This window comes from Phytophthora cinnamomi, assembly GCF_018691715.1.
Source record: "Phytophthora cinnamomi strain GKB4 chromosome Unknown Contig43, whole genome shotgun sequence".
NCBI classification, from domain to species: domain Eukaryota; phylum Oomycota; class Peronosporomycetes; order Peronosporales; family Peronosporaceae; genus Phytophthora; species Phytophthora cinnamomi.
The window spans coordinates 465584-490390 of NW_027150976.1; the positions used below are offsets into that span (position 1 = coordinate 465584).

The following is a 24807-nucleotide window of genomic DNA, read 5'->3' on the forward strand; positions in this document are numbered from 1 at the left end:
ATGGCGCACGCGGCGGCGTGATTGGCGGAAAGTTATGGTTTCTCCTATTGGCTGAAAACAAGATACCCCGCACAGAATTGATGGGACTATATTTTTGTGTGTTTGGTCCGTAGCTCCGATCTTTTTTTTTTTTGTAGGGCACAAAACGCACCAGCACTTTTGATCCGCACACCAGGAAGGAAGGAAGGAGGACGATGCTCGCCGTGAAGCTCCTGGCGCGCCAGACGCGGCCGCAGCTGCGCGCCTCTCTCGCCGCCGCCAGCCCGCTCGTGCAGTCGTCGCTGGCGTCCGTGCGCCTGCTGCACAGCTCGCGCCCCGCGCTGGCGCAGCCCTTCGACGACAGCGGCATGCCGCGCCTGCAGGACACGCCCGCCAACCTCGTACGTATACTATAGTATCCTTCTTATTTGTGCTTGGTAAATATCTGGTACTGACATAATTGGTATCCATTTTTTGTGTGGGACTATTTTTCGGCAGGGCGTGCTGATCGTGCCGCAGCAGCGCGCGTGGGTCGTGGAGCGCTTCGGCAAGTTCCACGACGTGCTGACGCCCGGACTGCACTTCCTGATCCCGCTGGTGGACCGCATCGCGTACGTGCACTCGCTCAAGGAGGAGGCCATCAAGATCCCGGGCCAGACGGCCATCACGCGCGACAACGTGACCATCAGCATCGACGGCGTGCTGTACGTCAAGATCATCGACCCGTACAACGCCAGCTACGGCGTCGAGGACCCGCTGTACGCCGTCACGCAGCTGGCGCAGACCACCATGCGCTCCGAGCTGGGCAAGATCACGCTGGACAAGACCTTCGAGGAGCGCGAGTCGCTCAACCTGAGCATCGTGGAGGCCATCAACCAGGCCTCCGAGGCCTGGGGCATCAAGTGCCTGCGCTACGAGATCCGCGACATCGCGCCGCCGCGCAGTGTCAAGGCCGCCATGGACATGCAGGCCGAGGCGGAGCGCCGGAAGCGCGCCGAGATCCTCGACTCGGAGGGTGAACGCCAGGCGTACATCAACGTGGCTGAAGGTAAGAAGCGCGCCGCCGTGCTGGAGGCGGAGGGCGCGGCCGCCGCCATCTTGGCCAAGGCCAACGCATCCGCGGAGGCCATCCAGCGACTCTCGGCCGCTATTCAGGAGACGGGCGGGCGCGACGCTGTGGCACTGCAGGTGGCGGAGAAGTACGTGGACGCGTTCGGCAACATTGCCAAGGAAGGAACGACCGTGCTGCTGCCGGCCAACACCAACGACCCGTCCAGCATGGTCGCCTCGGCGCTATCGATTTTCGGAAACATTCAGAAGCAGAACGGCAAGGAGGCAGCTCGGATCGCGGCTAAGGCGGATAAGGATAGTGCGGAGGGCGAACTTGGGGAGTACACTTTGGACAGCTTCGACTCGGACAAGACCACGAACTAACCCGACAATTCAGTATGTGGGGTTCTGGCCTGCCGTTTATGACGAGTGAAGGTGATCGCTATTGAGTGGCAGATTGGTAAGCTGGCGGCGTGAGTTGGTTTGCGGCTCAGCTTGGCATTATGAAAATACAGCAACCCATGAAAACGACGGTGCGTGGCCTCGGGAGGATTCGTTGATCTTTCGTTTTGTTTGAGGATATCGCTGAGCAGGTAGCGTGAGCTATTTTGCCTTACCCTCCCTATTTCCGTCGCATGTCAACGTGGGCTCTGGTGATGTGGAATGTTCTGATTCTGCCTTCGGTGCCACGCTGAGCTAGTTCATCTTTGGCCAAAAGAGATCAGGATGGCTTCGTTAGTTCCGGAGGCAAATACGCTGCGCGGTTCATCGTCAGCCCCACAGGTCTTTCCACCATGCGCCTCGTTTGAGAAACCGTACGACTTGGACATTGTGAAGAAAATTGTTGAGCGTGAGGGATGCCTCGAGGCCTTGCAGCAATTTCTAGGAGCTGCGAAGAGGCCCCAACACCCTCGCATCTCCGGGATATCGAAAGCGCTGATAGTTTTTCAAAGCATTATCAACCAGTTGCGCTCGGTGAGTGTGCAAATCGTCGAGGATATCGATCGATGGCAACAACAGCAGAAATCAAAAGCCCAAGCTACGAATTTCAAGTGGCGTGGCGTGAATTATTTGCTCAAGATGACAGCCGACTTGGACTTCCTCGCATCCTTCAGAGGCGTGTCCCTCCTGGAATCACTTCAGGTGCTACGGCTGACGCAAAACCCGTTTCTTGCTCTGATGCACTTAGATCATCCAGCACTCCGAGGTGAAGACCCTGAGCCCGTGGTTCAGTTGTTCGGAAACTGGGTCGGTGATATGAGTATGCGGCGTGTGTTTCCTGCGTCCAAGATTTTACTTCGTGAACGGGAGGCAGACGCCCGACGTCGGCAGATTCGGCTAAAGCAAGCTTCAGATGAAAATATTGGGCCAAACGACGCCAACGACTCGGTTGCTGCTGTAGCCTCACTTCCTTCAGAGACACATCTGAAGGACGAGTCTCCCAATCGAGATGGAACGCGTGTGCTACCCAGTGCAGCAGCTGCCCCAACTAACTCTCGAGAAGCGGCTATGCGGGAGGATATTGCGCTAAGCCGTGAGCTCATTACTCAAGCAGAACACGAATTAGGCGCGATGCGTGACGAGCTTGCTACTCTTCAAGCTCGTCTAGGAGACACTATTCTTCCGGACAAACGCCGGCGACTTCAAATTCGGATCGGCAGCCTCGTTAATGACCTCAAGTTTCGTTCGGGAGACTTATATCAGCGCAAGAACGAGCTAAAGCGCAAAGAAGCGATATATCGAGCTACCAGAGACCGTCGCGGATCGAGTGGTGAGCATCGAGTAGTTGCACGGGCGCAGCCGCGATCTACAGTTGCGACAGACTTACTGAGGCGCGAGCGGAAAGAGACTGTTTACTCGTCACTCTTCGAGGCTACTCTGCTGGAGGACGAGCAGGTCCGGAACGACCTCGTACTGCGTGTGAATGCGTCGTTGTCCAAAGCGAGAGTTGACGAGCACAAGCGCAGTATGGGGTTAACAACCCCAAGTCGAAAAACCCAGTTGCCGTCCGAAGAGCTCCAAAACCAACAGCTTGAACTTACCGATGAAGACATGGAGCAGTGGGGAGTTCGTGAGGTGCAGAACTTCTTGGACTCACTGGGACTCGACAATGGCAGCTATGGTGCCAACTTTCGCGCTCAAGGCATCGATGGCTCATTATTAGTACAGGCTACGGACCAGGACCTCGAAGAACTGGGCGTCACTATTCGACTTCACCGTGTGCGAATCTTGGCCGAGTGCAGAATGAGACGGGATGCTGCTGCCATCGGATCTTTCGTGGCTAGCAACACATAATATGCTGAAAACTGAAAGGAGAACCGCCATGTGTAGTACACGTTCCTCCCCCGAAAATTCACAAATGCGTTGGCATCTTACAGTCTTGGACAGTCTAGCAAACTAGGTTACAACCAACGCAAATTCATCAATCCCTACGTATCCGAAGTATCACGGGCTCAGATCACAAATGAGACCGCGTCAAACAACAAGATGCTTACGAACCAAGTACGAATCGCGATTTAATCGCATGGATCGAAAGAGCTGTGTCTTGTGCGTATTGATCGTTTGAACATGTTAAGTACTCGTGGAGTTACGTCGGACGGGAAAAAATATCTCCGTTTGGGGAACCCTCGAAATCCCGGGTTTTATTTCGAACGGCTGACCACAATATTTTTTCAACTTGAACATATTGAGATATTATATTCTTAGGGGTATGGATCACTGTATTTGAATGCACCATGCTATGGGGACGACGTCCCTCGCTTATCGCGGCCGACTGCGATAACCTTTTTCTAAAATGAAATTTGTTGTTCTCCTAGTTCGTAAAAATAGTCAAATGTCACTACGGCACAATGGAGTCACCAGCCCTGCAAGTCGAGCTCGAGGAGAGCGCCCACGCAACTTTGGACCGTTGTCGCGACGCACGTCCAGCCAACACAACTCGCGCTTACGCGCCAAAGCAAAAAGAGTTCAAAGTATGGTGTGATCGCAAGGGCTTCCATGGAACTACTCTCTACCAGGTTATTGCGGCAAAGATGCACTTGTTCCTACAAGAAGAAGTCGTCGATAGAAAAGTTAGGACCAAGGGCTCCGATCGGAAAATCAGCGCTGCTACAGTAGGAATGTATGTTAACGCTATATCAGATTTGTACAGCGATCAGCAAAGTCGTGGAGCGAACACACATCCACATCCCCGAAACAGCCTCATCACGGCGCTGTTGATATCACTGAAGCGCGAAAACACGAAAAAAAAATAAACGCGAGTACACCGATCGAGGCGTTGGGTCCCTATTGGATGGCTACTGCACTACAAGCGACCTCGTCTCCATATCGTGATACTACATGAATTTAAATACTGGTCCTGATTTGCGAAACCGGATGAGTCATTTGTTGTGCCCTGCGTGCCTTCTGAGAGGCAAGTCGGCTCTTGAGCATGAAGGCTTAACCGAATGCCGCGCATTAGTGATGATCATGGACCAAGGTAAAACAAATGTTTGGCCGTCGAGAATTCGGTTCATGTGTTAGACATCACAATATGGAGGTATGTCCTATTGGAGCTCTCGGGTTTTACTTCTTTTGCTGGTGCGTGCAAATGGAGGAAATTCCTGACTTTTTGAACCCAGCAAAATGATACGACGTTAAGGTTCTGAATTCCTGTAAAGATCCCACCAAAGCGATGACGTACCGTTCCCACTATGACACTAATGTGAAAGCCTCTACCGCGCTCAGTATGTCCTCGAAGGCGAAGCCACATGCTGCCCGTGGGTCAGGGACCTGAATGGCTGAGCTTGCAGGGGCTACAGAGTCACGGATCCGGCGTTTAGGACGGTGTAATGCTTCAGCAATGGAGGGGTGCTACCTCAGTTGTAGTGGGCCTACTTTGGCTCACTACTTTAGCTTACACGTCGCGCTACGTGTATGAGGAAGCGTAGGAGTTTATTAATAATTTGAATTAATTATACTTGAGTCCACAAGTATAATATAAATCAAATAAAACACCAAATAGGTAGTTTAAGGTAAAATGAGAACTGTATTGCTTGTAAATTGATCTTCCTCTAAAATCTGCTAAAAACTGTTTATCATCTATAAAAGGGTTGACAGCGGCTGGCTGTCAGAGCCCCGCTAATATGCATGACTCTGATTGGTAGAAAGATGCTGCTTTCTGCCAATAGGATCTTTGGGTATATGTGGACCACTAATTGTGGTGGCCCACTTCAATGTATCCATTGGTGTGTCTTACACCAATGTGAGGAAGTATTTAAAACCTTTAACAGATATTTATCTGTTAAACCATAAGTGACAAATGTCATGCACAAGTGACAGTTGTCACTTGTGACCGTTATCGTGCACAAGTGACTGTTGTCACTTGTGTGTGTAACCCCGTTACACCATCCCCCCGTTAAGCTTAGACGTGTCGGTCTCGACACATCAAGTAATATTGACTGCTTGTCAATTGTTTGTGCTGGGGATTTCCGTGCTCATCCGCAATGAGCACGATCAAGCTGAAGACCACCATTGCAACAGAGTGTAAACTCTCTGTTGCTGTGTACAATGCGCGGTAGCGCGAGGTGCGCCGCTACCACGGGGACAGACAACACAGTGTCTGTGTACGATTCTTCGATGTCGACCGCGTCTATGCGTCGACATCTCTAAGCGAATTTCTGTTGCTTACCGTGATCGGGTAAGCAAGCGCCAAAACTTCGAGTCCTTCTCGAAGCGAGGCAAGTATTAACAACTCCACGCTGTTGCGGTGGAGGCTGGTGTCCGTGCGCCGTGCGCACTGTCCGTCCAGGTGGCGGTGCATATTCGCAACCGCGACCACAACAGGTACACTATATGTATACCTGAGAGCTTCAATGATCTCCGTGCTAATTATCTAGCACGCGAGTCGTCAGGCGTTGTAGATTACTACAGCGCTCGCACTACCTTCTTGCTGGTAGTGCGTGTTGGGTTTCGTACTCCTTCACCATGCCCGGAACGTCTTCCATCAGGACGTTCCGTGGTTCCCATGTGTCGTGTTGGGGAGGGAAACCTCTCCAACGAATGCGAAAACAATCCGGACCTCGGATTGTTTTCCTATGATCAACAATTCGCTGGACGATCCAGCGAATTTCTCCGCGTGCGTCTCGCAGCGGTGGCGGAGGTGGTGGAAACACGCTCCGATGGTCAACGCCGTGTCGACTTTCATCTCGTGTTGCTCCACGACCAAGTGATGGTCGTGGAGTACTTTCAGAGCGCGGCGGTTGCCGCTCTGTTCCTTCGTGTCCCGGCTCTGGCGGTCTCCCAGACCGCCTTGAACGTGCCGGTCGGGCTGTAGGCCCGACTGTATTAACTGCTCCAGCGCGTAGTCGCGCTGGAGAGGGTTTCCCCTGTCGAGTCTGTCTCTTCGGGTCAGACGAGCCACTTGGCTCGTGCTGGAGGTATGGCTTTAACCGCCCGACATAAAATGTCGGGTGGAGCCGCATGCTAGACGGTATGTCTAGCGTGTATGCGTTACCGTGGCGTGCCATCACCGTGAATGGCCCGATGAAGCGCGGAGCAAGCTTGCTTGCTCCGAAATCCGAAACTGCATGTTTGGGCAGGTTTTGAGAAGATAACAAAACCAATGAATTCACGTTGAATTCATTTGTGTTGTCCCTGCCAATATTATCGGCGTTCAGCTTCTGTTTATCAACAGAAGCTGCAATCGTGTCCTGGACAAACGAATTACGGCTTGTCTTTTATTGATAAAGTCAATCGCATCCGAGCTGAACTCGATCAGCTCGCTCTCCGCAAGAGGCCCGGCCTCTGCGCGGTCCTTCGCGGTGTCTGCGCCCTGCGCAGACCCGGGGGTCTGCGCCCCGCGCAGACCTGGTTATGTTCCTTGTTGTCGCGGCTGACACTGTGCAAGTGTCAGCGGCTTTTGCGACTGCTGTGTTTGCAGTCGTAGATCCTCCCCCCACTTAAAGTGGGAGCCACCACTCCGAGTAAACTCGGCAGACGGGGATGCCGCATGGCATTCACATAAAACGGTGTATGCCCGGTCGAGGCATGCACTGAGTTGTTGATGGCGAATTCCGCCATCGACAAACACCGCTCCAATTTTGGAACGAGTGAGCGTAGCTCTTCAAAATGTCGACGAGCACGCGATTCACGCGCTCGGTTTGACCGTCCGTCTGCGGATGATCCGCAGTCGACATGGAAAGCTGGCTCCCAAGAAGTGTAAACACTTCTTGCCACAGGTGCGCTGTGAAGCGCGGGTCTCTGTCCGACACGATGTCGGTCGGCATGCCATGGTTTTGAACACCATGTCGACGAACAGACGGGCAGTCTGCTTCGCGGTCACCTCTGCCGGCACCGCAGCAAGATGTACCATCTTGCTGAAGCGGTCGACGAAGACCACAACACCGGTATACCCTCCGCTGTCCGGGGGAAGACCAAAGATGAAGTCCAATGACATGGACTTCCAACACTCCGACGGAGTCGGTAGTGATTGCAATGGAGCCTGTACAAACGGCACAGGCTTTACGCGTTGGCGCACCTCGCAAGCACGGACGTACTTGCGCACCCACTTGTACTGGCGGTGCCAGTAGAAGTCACGCGTGAGAAGGACGTATGTCTTCTTACGTCCGAGGTGTCCCGCAGACGAGGCATCGTGATATTCAAACATGATCCTGAGGCGCAGGTCATGGTTGTTTGGCACAACAACGCGATCCGAGTTGTCGTCGACTGCATTGCAAAGCAGTAGTCCGTCGTGCACACGAAAGCGGTGTACACGCGCTCGAAGGTGCTTGGGCAGCTTCTGACGGGACTTGTCAGAAGGCGCTGTGCCATAAGCCAGCAAGAGCTTCGCGTCCGCGTCGTGCGCGTACGCGGCCTTCACATCATCCAACAGAGATGATGTGGGTTTGCTCGATCGCATGGCGTCAATGGCATTGACGTCAACGGCTTCGGCATAGTCCGGCCGGCGTGATAACGCGTCGGCCACTACATTCAATCTTCCGGGTTTGTATTCGACCCGGAAGTTATACTCCGCAAAGAATGAGAGCCATCTCGCCATTCTTTGTGATATGTGTGGCGACTTCACTGCAGTGCGCAGTGATGCATGGTCGGTGTAGATCATAAATGGTCTACTTCCAAGTAGATACACTCGGAACATTGCGAGTGCATATTTCATGACAAGGAGTTCCTTGTCATGTACCGGATAGTTGCGCTCAGCTGGCTTCAGCTGACGCGATTGGTAGTAGACGACACGACCACCGCCCTCGTGATCGTGCTGCATCAACGCACATCCGATCGCGAAGTCGGATGCGTCACATACGACGTGGAATGGACGATCTTGGTCAGCCACTGCCAAGATCAGTGCCTCAGTCAAGCCCCGCTTGACTGCATCGAATGCCTTTTGGCAATCGGTTGTCCAATTCCACACAGCTTCCTTCTTAAGAAGCTGTGACAGCGGGCGGATCTTGCCCGCGTAATCCTCCACGTACTTGCACAAGTACGTGGCCAAGCCAAGGAACTGCCTCAGTTCCTTGACACTTGAAGGCGTTGGCCATTCATTAATCACTCTGACCTTTTCCGGGTCAGGGCGAACACCATTTTTCCCTACGAGACACCCGAGGACGGGTATCTCGCTCTCCCCGAAGATACACTTCTTCAGGTTCGCGTAGAACTTATGCTTTCGCATAAGCTCAAGTAGCTTTCGGAGATGCACCCTGTGCAGGTCTTCCCGTCCACAGCCCGGCTGTGGATGAACACATCATTGAAGTAGCTCGGTGCGAAGTCGCGCACCGAGCGCAACAAGTGCGTCACGCACCTGTTGAAAGTCGCAGGGGCGTTCTTAAGCCCCTGGGGCATTACTAGCCAGTCCCAGAGCATGCCGCTTGGCGTGCTCACTGCCGTGAGAGGGATATCGCTCTCACGCATTAGGATCTGATAGAATCCACCTCGCAAGTCGAGAGCACTGTAAACGGTGCTCCCGGCCATCGAATCGATGATAACATCTTTTCGCGGTATCGGCGTCTGCGCCGGTACCGTCGCATCGTTCAGCTTGTTGTAGGCATGAACGATGCGCCATCCGCCCTGTGGCTTCTTGACACAGAACGTCGGAGCACTGTGCGGGGACTTTGATTCCCGCACTTGTCCTGCTTTACGACGACTTTCAAAGAAGTCGTCGATCGCTTTCACTTGCTCTCGCGGCAGTGGCCACTGCCGCGTGACACAGTACTTCGTGCCCGGCACGAGATCAATCTCGTGCTGAATGCCCTTATCCTGCGGAAGCTCCGCAGGAATCTCTTCCGGGAGTACGTCTTTGTACTCCCTCAACAATTCGTAATAGGGACTCGACTTCAGCGAGTCCCAACCTTGTTCCTCGAAGCGCTCTCGCTTCGTCTTCGCACTGAGAGGGTCTTCACTCTCAGTGGTACTTCCCATGGAGAGCTGCCTCAGCTCTTCGCTCTCGCGCTCCGTTCTTTCGCTGTCCGAAAGAACGCAGACTTGCTCGATGCGTCCATCGTGCAAGTCGCGCGTGAAGCGCTTCCAACTCATGGCTGGAAGCAAAGTCAACTCCGACGCCATTGTCGGAGGACTAGCGAGTTCCATCTCTCGATACTGGAATCCAGTATCGGTGCGCGTCAAGACGCTTAGCGTCTCAACGCCCGGCGTCACCGCCTCTGTCTGCCCGTCAGACGGTTCTTGTGGCGTCTCGGTCCCGGACCGAGACTTGCGCAGCGTTCTCCGCATGCGCCGTCTTCTTGTTGTGCAGAACCCGGCTCCGCACATTTGTTCTTCTGGTCCAGGCCCGGCCGTGGACAGTTGTTCGCCGGCGGACCCTGTCCGCGGGCGCGCGGTATCAAGCCCGGCTTGACCGCATGGCGCTTCGTCGTGCAGCCCGGCTGCACGACAGCATGCAATTTGCGTCAGTGCGGTACGTTTGCAACCGTCCGCACTGTTTGCAGCGTCAACTCCCGGCGTTGACACGCCTTTGTCACCTCGACGCCAGTTATTGGCGGAGCCCCTCATGACCGAGGGTGCGTCGACTCCCGGAGTCGACGCGTCGTTGTCGACCTGACCTCTTCGGGTCAGGGACTGTCCCTTACACACTTAAACGTGGGTGTTGGTTCCCGGAACCAGCACATCTTTTTCTTCTGACGTCGGCAGCAATGCCGACGTTGGTCTCACTTGTGCACATCCTCGCGCACTTCCTGGGCACTCCGGGACAGCAGCATTAAGCGCTGTCTCGACTGGCGAGTCGCGCGCACCTGCTGGTGCGTGCGCTGCGGTAACAGGGCCATCGCTCTCTGTTCCGCAGTCGCGACCGAAGCGCACGAGCGTGCGCTTCTTCCAGTCAATTACCGGATCATGCCGTGCAAGCCACGGCATGCCCATAACAACGTCGAACTTATCGTCCAGGTCCAGGACGATAAAGGGTTGGACAAATACTCGTTGTTTGTACGAGAAGCGCACGTTCACGACGCGCTTCTCGGTCTTCACGATGGCACCTGTTGCCAGTCGTACCTCCAGAAGACTTCGAGGTACATTTACCCCCTCGAAGTCAAGTCTCGGCAGGCTTCGTATTCGAACAAAGTTGTTCGACGCGCCTGAATCTACCAATGCTCGAAGAGAGTCACTTGCTCTCTTCGAGTAAATCTTCAAGATGACTAGGTTTGGCCTGTCATCTTGTTTCTTGCAGTGAGAGCTGGTCTCACTGGGGGCTGCAGTCCTCAGTGTCGCGTGCCCGATGTCGGCACGCGCGACTGCATTACCAGTAGGGCGCCCCGCGCCTACTGGATGTTCGCGTTTTTTGTTGGTCCGCGGCGATGCTAGGCATCGCCACGACGGCCACCTCCAGGGGGCATGGGAGCTGTGCACTCCCGTGCAAAGTGACCGATCCTTCCGCAACGGAAGCATCGCACGTTGCCTCCCTGCTGCTGGTAACCAGCCGTTGTTGCATTCGAGAGGTCCATTGGTTCCGGACCTCCCGTCCTCGCTACCGGGCGCGGTTGCGACCTCGGCACGCTCGCATGGAGTTTAGCCTGCCGCAGGCTAAACGCTTCTTGCATTGCGAGAGTAATCGCAGCTTCGAGAGTACTCGGGTACTCTCGGAAGAGATAGGTCTTCACAGGCCCATCTCTCAGTCCCTTCATGAACGTGACGACTTAGTCGCCTCGTCTATCGGGTTGGTCACGATGTTCGAGACCAAGTACCGTGCACGCTGCGCGTAAGCATGGACGTCATGCTTACCCTGCTGCAGGTCGAGGAATTCCGCCCTCGACCGGAACTCATTTTGCGGGGCTCAAACGCTTGTTTGAGCTCCTCTTTGAATATCTCGTACGTGCTAAAGCACGTAGGATCTGAGAGTCGGCGTCCATACGCCCAACTTCTCGCTCGTCCGCCAAGGCAGGACATGGCGAACGCGACCTTCGACAGCGGGTAGACGACGCTATGGCTATGTCGAGTTCGACAAGCCATCGGAGGGGAGGCTCGCCCTCTCTTCCCACGTAATTGCTCACGCTCAGTTTTAATGATTGAGCACGCGGTGTCGTCCCCGACGACGCCGTTGTTGAGGAAGCAGCATCGCGCTGCTCCTTCATGATGAATCCCAGAGCAACACCATGTTGCTCTGTCGGCGATAGCGTACGCAACATTGTAGCTATCGCCGCCTCCCCAATGACTGTTGACAGTCGTTGGAAGGCCTCCCACTCTGGATCCGACAGGTGGGGGCAGTCCGCGCGTGCAACATGCGTTGCAGGCGTGTTGGAGCTCTGCATGGGCACCTCCGTGCTCATGTGGTTCTCGGCTCCGCGTTCGTACACCTCGTACGAACGTTAAGTAGTCGGTCGTTGGACGGACTACAAAGTGCTACCAGGTGTAGTGGGCCTACTTTGGCTCACTACTTTAGCTTACACGTCGCGCTACGTGTATGAGGAAGCGTAGGAGTTTATTAATAATTTGAATTAATTATATTTGAGTCCACAAGTATAATATAAATCAAATAAAACACCAAATAGGTAGTTTAAGGTAAAATGAGAACTGTATTGTTTGTAAATTGATCTTCCTCTAAAATCTGCTAAAAACTGTTTATCATCTATAAAAGGGTTGACAGCGGCTGGCTGTCAGAGCCCCGCTAATATGCATGACTCTGATTGGTAGAAAGATGCTGCTTTCTGCCAATAGGATCTTTGGGTATATGTGGACCACTAATTGTGGTGGCCCACTTCAATGTATCCATTGGTGTGTCTTACACCAATGTGAGGAAGTATTTAAAACCTTTAACAGATATTTATCTGTTAAACCATAAGTGACAAATGTCATGCACAAGTGACAGTTGTCACTTGTGACCGTTATCGTGCACAAGTGACTGTTGTCACTTGTGTGTGTAACCCCGTTACATCAATGCGTTGCCGAGGGAGGTTATGCGGTCGCTTGCTGGGTTTCCACCTGACCGACGAACATTCTACCTTGAACGGGCATCGCTAACACCATCCGATATCCTCCGGCGTGCAGGTTTTCCGTTTGTCGAAAACTATATGGCGGCATACATGCACTTGTCAGCACCTGAAGTGGGTCGAGGACGTTCAAGACGTGACTCACTCACCGGACCTCGGCTAAGAAGCTGAGGCCGAGCTGGTGGTAGAGTAGCTATGAGGACGAGTAGAGGACGAGACCACGAAGGCCCTACTTGTAGAGAGAACACTAAGATAACAGCAAGTAGTAGCTCACTTCTGAATCAGCACCAATAAAGCAAGGGATCCTAGGAAGCCACCAGCTTCCCTAATACGTGTTTCGTGGACCGACTACAAAGTTAACTTGAGTGAATCAAGGTTCGAATACGAATATGGCAGGATCGATTGTCGCGACGATGGACTCTGTGAACAACAATGCGGTGACGACTACAAGTGCAACATCGACGGATCGACCTGTGCGTTCGAGACGAACGACTCACCAGAGACAAGTGATCAAACGGAAACTAGTGCAACTAGCGGAGTTGGGCAAGGAACACCCGCAGGCAATACCGCGTCGGGGGTACGGCAAGAACCAGTGGCTCGACTGGAGGTCGGGGCTAAGGTGGAACTCGCGGGAGAACGGGAAGAGGGCAACGTGGAGCTGTATCCAACAGGGCGATCACGCGTCGTGGTGGCGATTCCACTGGGGGACAAGCAGAAAGGCAAACACGTACCGCAACGAATGGACCTCTACTGGCAACCACCCCACGGTACCTCAGCCAATATTCACCTTCGTGACAGCACCGAAAGTGACGGATATCTCCCATGAGGGGATGACGAGATGGCTCGATCTTCGTCTGGAGTATGAAGAAGCAATAAAAGCTCGGTGCAAAATTACTGATGAAGAGATCGAAGCAGTGATGACCAATGTTCGCAACTCGATTGACGACTCGTTGCTGGACACCCTGTGTGAAGTAACTTGGGTGAAAATCAAGAACGAACTCACTGAGGAGTTTTGTGGGACTGGGTGATGAAGAGTGTCGAAAGCTTCAAAACTTGCACGCTGCCGAACATTGAAGATCTGTTCCAGCGCGAATTATCGATGGACGAGAGTCAGGGTGATGTGGAAGCTCAGGTGACCATCTACTTTCACGCCTGCAATACTCTAATCCGTACGAACGGACTGGTAGGCCTGTTCATAACCGAAGACGGAATAAAAAAGAAGTGCAAGATCCTGGTCAACGCTCTGCCTGCAAAATTAAAGAAGAAGGTGAAGAATGAAATCGACTTCCGCGCGCCCAACGCAAAATCGAGTGTACCTGATTTGTTTAAGCTGATCTTGGAGCAGGCACTCAATCAAGAGCAGATTGACGGTGCAATGCGCAGCTCTGAAGGGAAGCGCAACCGAAATGACCGGAAACATGGGGAAAACTCTGACCGGGGGAGGAATACGTCGAAGTCACGTGACTATTCTACTCACAAATCAAATTATCGAGGATATCGTTCCAACGCTGGATCTTGGCATGGTTCTGACCGTCGAGTTGAAGTGAATCGCGATGAACCACGGCATGATCGACGGAGTAGCCACCAGCGAGGTTGTTTCAACTGTGGGGGTGGGCACTAAGTACGTGATTGTCCTCGCGTTGAGAGGATAGACAACACTTCGAGAAGTTGCAATCCGGGACGGCCACCGCTCAGTCAGCAAGGCACCGCACGCCTCCGGAAAATTAAACAATGCCTGCCTGAGGGCAAACCAACAGTTCGGGTGAACGACTTACTCGAGCTACCCTACTGTGCAGACAGTGGGGCGTACAAGTCGTGCATTTCTCGTGAGGATTTGGAAAAATTGAATGGAACGGAGATTGAAACAATTCGCCTGGTCAACCAATTTCGTGTGACTTGGTTGGCGGACAGTCGTTGGAAGTGAAGGACACATTGTCGCTGCGCACGGCAGCGGGACCAGTTAGCATCCATTCACTAGTGGAGTGTTTGATTGTGGACGGTCATGATGAGTTTCTACTTGGCCGTGACGTGCTAAGTATGTTAGGAATCGACGTTGACAGGCAGATTGAGCTGCTTGCTTGGTCCGATGGAGCGGACGATAATGACATTGAGGATGATCCTGTCGTAACAGGAAATATGAAGATGAGATCACAGAAGCAGTGGAAGCGATGGTAGCACGCGCCTTGGATGAAGGATTCCCAAGTGATCGTGTGGAGAGATTGCGCATTGTGATTTACATGTATGGCATTTGGCGTGTCAAACTAGGAGACGACCCACCTGCAAAGGTTCTGCCATTGAAGATACGGTTAAAACCTGGTGCTAAGCCATACAAGGCGGAGGCGAGGAAGTACCCACCAGAACTTCAGCGGTTCCTAGAAGATTTTAACGATACACTGGTCAGTTTAGGCTGGGTTTATGAGAACCCAGAGGCAAGGTGGGCGTGCCCATCGTTACCTGTCAAGAAGGCAGGAAGTACGAACGAGTATCGTCAGACCACTGATTACAAACCCATGAACGTCCAAGTGGAACCGATTGTCGGTACGATGCCAAACTTGGATGTAGACCTGGAGCGAGTAGCAGGGTGCGTGTTTTTCGGGCCGTTTGACTTCATCAAAGGATACTGGCAATTACCTTTGGATTAAGCATCGCAGGAGATCCTGTCGTACATGACACACAGGAAAAATTACACTCCGCGACGAGTACCGCAAGGATGTTCAGATGCAGCATTGCATTTTCAAGCAACCATGGAGCGTTGCTTTGCTTCTCTCCTGTACAAACATTTGTTGGTCTGGATCGACGATCTCTTATTGTATGCAAAGACAGTAGACGAATATTTGGACAAGCTCGAGGAGCTTTTTACCCTTGTCGACAACTTTGGGTTTAAACTGAGCGCGACGAAGTCCTGTGTCTACAAAAAACAAGTGAAATGGTGTGGGAAATTAATAGATGGCGATGGTGTAAGGCATGACCCAGCAAGAATCGAGGCGCTCGGTAGCCTTCCTCACCCTTCGACGGCTGGCCAGCTCCAGCAATTTATCTGCTCGACTAATTGGATGCGAGCTTCGATCATTGACTATGGGCGATTAGTGAGACCTCTACAAGAAAAGCTTGACTCGGTGATGGCCAACGCGTCTAGGCGGACCAAACGTGTAGCAAGCGGAATTCCTATCACGCTGAGCTCCGTAGAGCTGAGAGCTTTCGATCAAATGAAAGACGCGCTGTCACGTGCAGCGACACTGGCCTTTCCAAAGCCAGAAGCCGAGACTATCTTGATCACAGACGCCAGTGATGTCGGGTGGTCCGTGATCGTAACTCAAGTGGCAAACTGGCAAGCGCGAACTCCTATTCACGAGCAAGAACATGAATTGTTAGTTTGCATGGGTGGTACATTTACAAGTGCGCAACTGGAGTGTCATCGAAAAAGAGGCATATCCAATCGTAACGGCATGTGATAAGCTGTCGTACCTGTTGATGCGGCTAAAAGGATTCCGCATGTACTGTGGCCATCGGAATACCATCCATGTTTTCGCACCTGAACAAGAAATAAAAAACATGTCAGAGGGAAATTGCTGTGCTGGTCGATGAAACTCATGGAGTACAGATTTACTATAGAGCACATCGAGGGAGTAAAAAATGTTTGGGCCGATATGATATCGAGGTGGGCCGGTTGCAAGCTTTCACTTGGCACATCCATCAAGCGATTGCGTCGAAAGCGTGGAAGGGCGAAAGACAGCGAAGTGAAAGAGAACAATGACGCAAATAACGAAGTGCACAGACCTAGTACAGCGACTATTCGCCCATTCAGTGGTGAAGGCTTTGAGTGGCCTGATCTAGCGGCTATTTTTAAGAGTCAACGGCAGCACTCCGCCACACGACTGAGTGGCCTGACAAAAAATAGCGATGATGTGTGGGTCAACGATGACTGCGTGTGGATACCAGCCGAAGACAGTGAGATCATGTACAGATTATTAGTTGTTGCACACTGAGGTCCACAGTGGCACCGCGGACGTGATGCACTGATGGAAATCTTGCGACGGCGGTTCATCATCACGCAGCTCCGTGAACGAGTAGACCTTTTCATGCGTGGCTGCCTACTCTGCTACCATGTTAAGGGGGTAAGGATTGTGCATCGACCTTGGGCGGAAACTTTCCGAAGCAATGAAAGAAACGAAGCTTTGCATTGCGATTACCTGCACTTTGGTGAATCTTACGGGGACTACGCCTATCTATTGGATATGAAAGATGATGCCCCGCATTATTGTGAGTTGCTCCCCTGTGTAGTACCAACGAGTGCTGTGACAGCTCAGGCAATTATGGGCTGGTATAGCAGATTTGGTTCGCCACGAGTGTGGATGGGACACATTTCAAAAATGAAGTGATGAAGGAAGTCAGCCAAAGGTTACATGCACACCAGAACTTCACACTAGAGTACTCACCGTGGATAAACGGGTCGGTTGACAGATTAAACAAGGATATCATACAAGTGCTGAGGGCAATGTGCCTAGAGTTCAAGGTGGACATCAAGGATTAGACCTGCTTTGTGTCAGCTCTACAAGCAAATCTCAACGATACTCTGGTACCCTCTTTGGGTAACTGTAACGGGGTTACACGTACAAGTGGCTACACTTGTGATTTTAACAGATAGGATATCTGTTAAACGTTTTAGATACTTCCTCACCTTGGTGTAAGTCACACCAATGGATACATTGAAGTGGGCCACCACAATGAGTGGTCCACACCTACCCAAAGATCCTATTGGCAGAAAGCAGCATCTTTCTACCAATTAGAGACGTGCATATTGGCGGGGCTCTGACAGCCAGCCGCTGTCAACCCTTTCATAGATGATAAACCGTTTTAGCAGATTTAGGAGGAAGATCAATTTACAAACAATACAGTTCTCATTTTACCTTAAACTACCTATTTGGTGTTTTATTTGATTTATATTATACTTGTGGACTCAAGTATAATTAATTCAAATTATTAATAAACTCCTACGCTTCCTCATACACGTAGCGCGACGTGTAAGCTAAAGTAGTGAGCCAAAGTAGGCCCACTACACCTGGTAGCACTTTGTAGTCCGTCCAACGACCGACTACTTGACGTTCGTACGAGGTGTACGAACGCGGAGCCGAGAACCACATGAGCACGGAGGTGCCCATGCAGAGCTCCAACACGCCTGCAACGCATGTTGCACGCGCGGACTGCCCCCACCTGTCGGATCCAGAGTGGGAAGCCCTCCAACGACTGTCAACAGTCATTGGGGAGGCGGCGATAGCTACAATGTTGCGTACGCTATCGCCGACAGAGCAACTTGGTGTTGCTCTGGGATTCATCATGAAGGAGCAGCGCGATGCTGCTTCCTCAACAACGGCGTCGTCGGGGACGACACCGCGTGCTCAATCATTAAAACTGAGCGTGAGCAATTACGTGGGAAGAGAGGGCGAGCCTCCCCTCCGATGGCTTGTCGAACTCGACATAGCCATAGCGTCGTCTACCCGCTGTCGAAGGTCGCGTTCGCCATGTCCTGCCTTGGCGGACGAGCGAGAAGTTGGGCGTACGGACGCCGACTCTCAGATCCTACGTGCTTTAGCACGTACGAGATATTCAAAGAGGAGCTCAAACAAGCGTTTGAGCCCCGCAAAATGATTTCCGGTCGAGGGCGGAATTCCTCGACCTGCAGCAGGGTAAGCATGACGTCCATGCTTACGCGCAGCGTGCACGGTACTTGGTCTCGAACATCGTGACCAACCCGATAGACGAGGCGACTAAGTCGTCACGTTCATGAAGGGACTGAGAGATGGGCCTGTGAAGACCTATCTCTTCCGAGAGTACCCGAGTACTCTCGAAGCTGCGATTACTCTCGCAATGCAAGAAGCGTTTAGCCTGCGGCAGGCTAAACTCCATGCGAGCGTGCCGAGGTCGCAACCGCGCCCGGTAGCGAGGACGGGAGGTCCGGAACCAATGGACCTCTCGAATGCAACAACGGCTGGTTACCAGCAGCAGGGAGGCAACGTGCGATGCTTCCGTTGCGGAAGGATCGGTCACTTTGCACGGGAGTGCACAGCTCCCATGCCCCCTGGAGGTGGCCGTCGTGGCGATGCCTAGCATCGCCGCGGACCAACAAAAAACGCGAACATCCAGTAGGCGCGGGGCGCCCTACTGGTAATGCAGTCGCGCGTGCCGACATCGGGCACGCGACACTGAGGACTGCAGCCCCCAGTGAGACCAGCTCTCACTGCAAGAAACAAGATGACAGGCCAAACCTAGTCATCTTGAAGATTTACTCGAAGAGAGCAAGTGACTCTCTTCGAGCATTGGTAGATTCAGGCGCGTCGAACAACTTTGTTCGAATACGAAGCCTGCCGAGACTTGACTTCGAGGGGGTAAATGTACCTCGAAGTCTTCTGGAGGTACGACTGGCAACAGGTGCCATCGTGAAGACCGAGAAGCGCATCGTGAACGTGCACTTCTCGTACAAACAACGAGTATTTGTCCAACCCTTTATCGTCCTGGACCTGGACGATAAGTTCGACGTTGTTATGGGCATGCCGTGGCTTGCACGGCATGATCCGGTAATTGACTGGAAGAAGCGCACGCTCGTGCGCTTCGGTCGCGACTGCGGAACAGAGAGCGATGGCCCTGTTACCGCAGCGCACGCACCAGCAGGTGCGCGCGACTCGCCAGTCGAGACAGCGCTTAATGCTGCTGTCCCGGAGTGCCCAGGAAGTGCGCGAGGATGTGCACAAGTGAGACCAACGTCGGCATTGCTGCCGACGTCAGAAGAAAAAGATGTGCTGGTTCCGGGAACCAACACCCACGTTTAAGTGTGTAAGGGACAGTCCCTGACCCGAAGAGGTCAGGTCGACAACGACGCGTCGACTCCGGGAGTCGACGCACCCTCGGTCATGAGGGGCTCCGCCAATAACTGGCGTCGAGGTGACAAAGGCGTGTCAACTCCGGGAGTTGACGCTGCAAACAGTGCGGACGGTTGCAAACGTACCGCACTGACGCAAATTGCATGCTGTCGTGCAGCCGGGCTGCACGACGAAGCGCCATGCGGTCAAGCCGGGCTTGATACCGCGCGCCCGCAGACAGGGTCTGCCGGCGAACAACTGTCCACGGCCGGGCCTGGACCAGAAGAACAAATGTGCGGAGCCGGGTTCTGCACAACAAGAAGACGGCGCATGCGGAGAACGCTGCGCAAGTCTCGGTCCGGGACCGAGACGCCACAAGAACCGTCTGACGGGCAGACAGAGGCGGTGACGCCGGGCGTTGAGACGCTAAGCGTCTTGACGCGCACCGATACTGGATTCCAGTATCGAGAGATGGAACTCGCTAGTCCTCCGACAATGGCGTCGGAGTTGACTTTGCTTCCAGCCATGAGTTGGAAGCGCTTCACGCGCGACTTGCACGATGGACGCATCGAGCAAGTCTGCGTTCTTTCGGACAGCGAAAGAACGGAGCGCGAGAGCGAAGAGCTGAGGCAGCTCTCCATGGGAAGTACCACTGAGAGTGAAGACCCTCTCAGTGCGAAGACGAAGCGAGAGCGCTTCGAGGAACAAGGTTGGGACTCGCTGAAGTCGAGTCCCTATTACGAATTGTTGAGGGAGTACAAAGACGTACTCCCGGAAGAGATTCCTGCGGAGCTTCCGCAGGATAAGGGCATTCAGCACGAGATTGATCTCGTGCCGGGCACGAAGTACTGTGTCACGCGGCAGTGGCCACTGCCGCGAGAGCAAGTGAAAGCGATCGACGACTTCTTTGAAAGTCGTCGTAAAGCAGGACAAGTGCGGGAATCAAAGTCCCCGCACAGTGCTCCGACGTTCTGTGTCAAGAAGCCACAGGGCGGATGGCGCATCGTTCATGCCTACAACAAGCTGAACGATGCGACGGTACCGGCGCAGACGCCGATACCGCGAAAAGATGATATCATCGATTCGATGGCCGGGAGCACCGTTTACAGTGCTCTCGACTTGCGAGGTGGATTCTATCAAATCCTAATGCGTGAGAGCGATATCCCTCTCACGGCAGTGAGCACGCCAAGCGGCATGCTCTGGGAATGGCTAGTAATGCCCCAGGGGCTTAAGAACGCCCCTGTGACTTTCAACAGGTGCGTGACGCACTTGTTGCGCTCGGTGCGCGACTTCGCACCGAGCTACTTCGATGATGTGTTCATCCACAGCCGGGCTGTGGACGGGAAGACCTGCACAGGGTGCATCTCCGAAAGCTACTTGAGCTTATGCGAAAGCATAAGTTCTACGCGAACCTGAAGAAGTGTATCTTCGGGGAGAGCGAGATACCCGTCCTCGGGTGTCTTGTGGGAAACAATGGTGTTCGCCCTGACCCGGAAAAGGTCAGAGTGATTAATGAATGGCCAACGCCTTCAAGTGTCAAGGAACTGAGGCAGTTCCTTGGCTTGGCCACGTACTTGTACAAGTACGTGGAGGATTACGCGGGCAAGATCCGCCCGCTGTCACAACTTCTTAAGAAGGAAGCTGTGTGGAATTGGACAACCGATTGCCAAAAGGCATTCGATGCAGTCAAGCGGGGCTTGACTGAGGCACTGATCTTGGCAGTGGCTGACCAAGATCGTCCATTCCACGTCGTATGTGACGCATCCGACTTCGCGATCGGATGTGCGTTGATGCAGCACGATCACGAGGGCGGTGGTCGTGTCGTCTACTACCAATCGCGTCAGCTGAAGCCAGCTGAGCGCAACTATCCGGTACATGACAAGGAACTCCTTGTCATGAAATATGCACTCGCAATGTTCCGAGTGTATCTACTTGGAAGTAGACCATTTATGATCTACACCGACCATGCATCACTGCGCACTGCAGTGAAGTCGCCACACATATCACAAAGAATGGCGAGATGGCTCTCATTCTTTGCGGAGTATAACTTCCGGGTCGAATACAAACCCGGAAGATTGAATGTAGTGGCCGACGCGTTATCACGCCGGCCGGACTATGCCGAAGCCGTTGACGTCAATGCCATTGACGCCATGCGATCGAGCAAACCCACATCATCTCTGTTGGATGATGTGAAGGCCGCGTACGCGCACGACGCGGACGCGAAGCTCTTGCTGGCTTATGGCACAGCGCCTTCTGACAAGTCCCGTCAGAAGCTGCCCAAGCACCTTCGAGCGCGTGCACACCGCTTTCGTGTGCACGACGGACTACTGCTTTGCAATGCAGTCGACGCCAACGCAGACCGCGTTGTTGTGCCAAACAACCATGACCTGCGCCTCAGGATCATGTTTGAATATCACGATGCCTCGTCTGCGGGACACCTCGGACGTAAGAAGACATACGTCCTTCTCACGCGTGACTTCTACTGGCACCGCCAGTACAAGTGGGTGCGCAAGTACGTCCGTGCTTGCGAGGTGCGCCAACGCGTAAAGCCTGTGCCGTTTGTACAGGCTCCATTGCAATCACTACCGACTCCGTCGGAGTGTTGGAAGTCCATGTCATTGGACTTCATCTTTGGTCTTCCCCCGGACAGCGGAGGGTATACCGGTGTTGTGGTCTTCGTCGACCGCTTCAGCAATATGGTACATCTTGCTGCGGTGCCGGCAGAGGTGACCGCGAAGCAGACTGCCCGTCTGTTCGTCGACATGGCGTTCAAAACCATGGCATGCCGACCGACATCGTGTCGGACAGAGACCCGCGCTTCACAGCGCACCTGTGGCAAGAAGTGTTTACACTTCTTGGGAGCCAGCTTTCCATGTCGACTGCGGATCATCCGCAGACGGACGGTCAAACCGAGCGCGTGAATCGCGTGCTCGTCGACATTTTGAAGAGCTACGCTCACTCGTTCCAAAACTGGAGCGAGTGTTTGTCGATGGCGGAATTCGCCATCAACAACTCAGTGCATGCCTCGACCGGGCATACACCGTTCTACTTGAATGACATGCGGCATCCACGTCTACCAAGTTTACTCGGAGTGATGGCTCCCACTTTAAGTGGGGGAGGATCTACGACTGCAAAACAGCAGCCGCAGAAAACCGCTGACACTTGCACAGTGTCAGCTGCAACAACGAACAAACCACATGAGTCTGCGCAGGGCGCAGGCTCCTCCAACAACAAGGACAAAGACCACGGGTCTGCGCAGGGCGCAGACACCGCAAAGAACCACGCAGAGACCGGGCCTCTAGCGGAGAACGAGCTGAATGACTTCAGCTCGGATGCAATCAGCTTCCTTACCAAACGACAAGCCGTAACTCGGTTTGTCCAAGATGCAATAGCAGCTTCTGTTGATCAACAGAAGCTGAACGCAGACAATGTGGGCAGAGGCAACACAAATGAATTCAAAGTTAGTTCATTGGTTTTGTTAGCTACTCAAAACCGGCCTAAACATGCAGTTTCGGATTTCGGAGCAAGCAAGCTTGCTCCGCGCTTCATCGGGCCGTTCACTGTGTTGGCACGGCACGGCAACGCATACACGCTAGACATACCGTCTAGCATGCGCCTCCATCCGACCCTTTACGTCGGACGGCTGAAGCCATACCTCCAGCACGAGCCATCTAGCTAGGCTGACCCGAAGCCTCGGCAGGAGCCGAGGCAGAAGCGGAAGCCTTGGCCTCGGCGACGAGCATCCTCTCCTCCAGCGCGCGGACGCGCTGGAGCAACCCCTTCATCTGGGTCCACAACTCGACCTGGATATTCGAGGCAGTCTGCGAGACCGCCGCGACTTGGGCCTTCTGGTTCGCCAGCTCCTGCTTCAGGGCGGCGAACTCAGCGCCCTGCAGACGCTCCACGGCGGTCACCCGGTTGTGGAGAGGCGCATACTGATCAGCCCGGGGCTGATCATACCCGGGGCGTGGTCCCACCCCCGCCACCGCCGATCCGTGACGCCCGCGGCTCAACCCGCGGGATTGTCGAGCGGATTGTTGACCATAGTATCCCGAAAACGATCCCCTTGAGGGGCTCGTTTTCGTATTTGTTGGAGAGGGTTTCCTCCTCATCAACATACATGGGAGCCGCGGAACGTCTAGCTGGAGGACGTTCCGGAGATGGTGAGGGCGTACGAAGATCAGTACGCGCTGATGCAGCGGAAGTAGTGCGAGCGCTGCGATCATCGCCAGCGCCCGAACCCTCACGTGCTGAGAACTTCGCACGGAGCTCTTTGAGACTCTCGGGCACACGGAACGACGTGTACCCGTTCAGGTCGCGGTCGCTCAAGCGGACCGCGCCTGGGAAGCACTTCGCGCACTGAAAGCCCTCGGGCACAGCGCACGGCACATTAGCCTCCTCAGCAGCAACGTCGAGTCGCTCCAGCTTTCCACGCTTCGAGTACGTCTCGAAGCGATCACGCGCTTGCTTTATCCGATCGCGGTAAGCGCTCGGCTTCTTGTTGAAGCTCTCAACAAAAGCGTTCCAACTTTGACAAAGTGCCTGCCACTCGGGCAATTTGCTGCGAGAAGATGTCTTCTTGCTTTGGAACCATCGGAGCTCATGGAAGAGTCCGATGTAATAATCGCGCATTTGATGCGTTTCCGCATCAAAGTACAGCTCGACAGCCACGGCGTCATCGTTGACGGTGCTGCATACGTATAACGGCACCTCATTCGGAGGTAACGAGTTCCCATACCGGTCCGAGATCTCGGGTGCGGACGGCATCCACGGATCGCGAGCTGCAGGCACAGCGCGCAGAGAGCCTTGAGCTTTGGAATCACGCGCTGGAGCTGCAGCGCGCGGAGTACTGAGAGCCCCAGCGGAAGCGAGTGGGGTATCACTCTCAGTTCGCGAACGCTTCGAACTCGAAGCGTCCGATTCGTCCCCTTCACGCGGGCGAATGGTCTTAGCATGGGGGTCGAGCGATTAGATCGACACTGAGTCTTTGCGCTTTGAGGATGAGTCCTTCTCGTCCTCCATGTCTTCATCATCGTCGTTGAGGTCGACGACGTCGCCATACTTCGCCTTCTGGCGCTCGAAGTAGTCATCGATGGAGAGATGACTCGCCGCCGTCTTCGGGTTCTTCTTCTGGGGCGCGCTCATCGTTGAATGAGCGCGGATTTCTTCTCCAAACGCGGAGAATTGACGAATGGTCAATTCAGAAGATTGACGTGCGGAGACCCCGCGCGTCTAACCTTAAGGGGGGAAGGTATAACGGGGTTACACGTACAAGTGGCTACAAGCCACTTGTGATTTTAACAGATAGGATATCTGTTAAACGTTTTAGATACCTCCTCACCTTGGTGTAAGACACACCAATGGATACATTGAAGTGGGCCACCACAATGAGTGGTCCACACCTACCCAAAGATCCTATTGGTAGAAAGCAGCATCTTTCTACCAATTAGAGACGTGCATATTGGCGGGGCTCTGACAGCCAGCCGCTGTCAATCCCTTTC

At 53.6% G+C, this 24807-nt stretch overlaps 2 protein-coding genes across 2 annotated transcripts; both read left to right on the forward strand.

The window, feature by feature from the left end:
• Window positions 1-194: 194 nt before the first annotated feature.
• Window positions 195-1413, forward strand: IUM83_17190 (Stomatin-like protein; the record flags this gene model as incomplete). The annotated part of the gene is made up of 2 exons (XM_067942123.1): window positions 195-380; window positions 478-1413. 2 exons carry the CDS (start codon window positions 195-197, stop codon window positions 1411-1413), a joined length of 1122 nt encoding a protein of 373 aa, XP_067790875.1.
• Window positions 1414-2109: 696 nt separating this feature from the next.
• IUM83_17191 (calcium/calmodulin-dependent protein kinase) lies at window positions 2110-3324 on the forward strand (the record flags this gene model as incomplete). Its single annotated transcript, XM_067942124.1, has 1 exon — window positions 2110-3324. The coding sequence occupies one exon, from the start codon at window positions 2110-2112 to the stop codon at window positions 3322-3324; it is 1215 nt and encodes a 404-aa protein (XP_067790920.1).
• Window positions 3325-24807: the final 21483 nt, after the last annotated feature.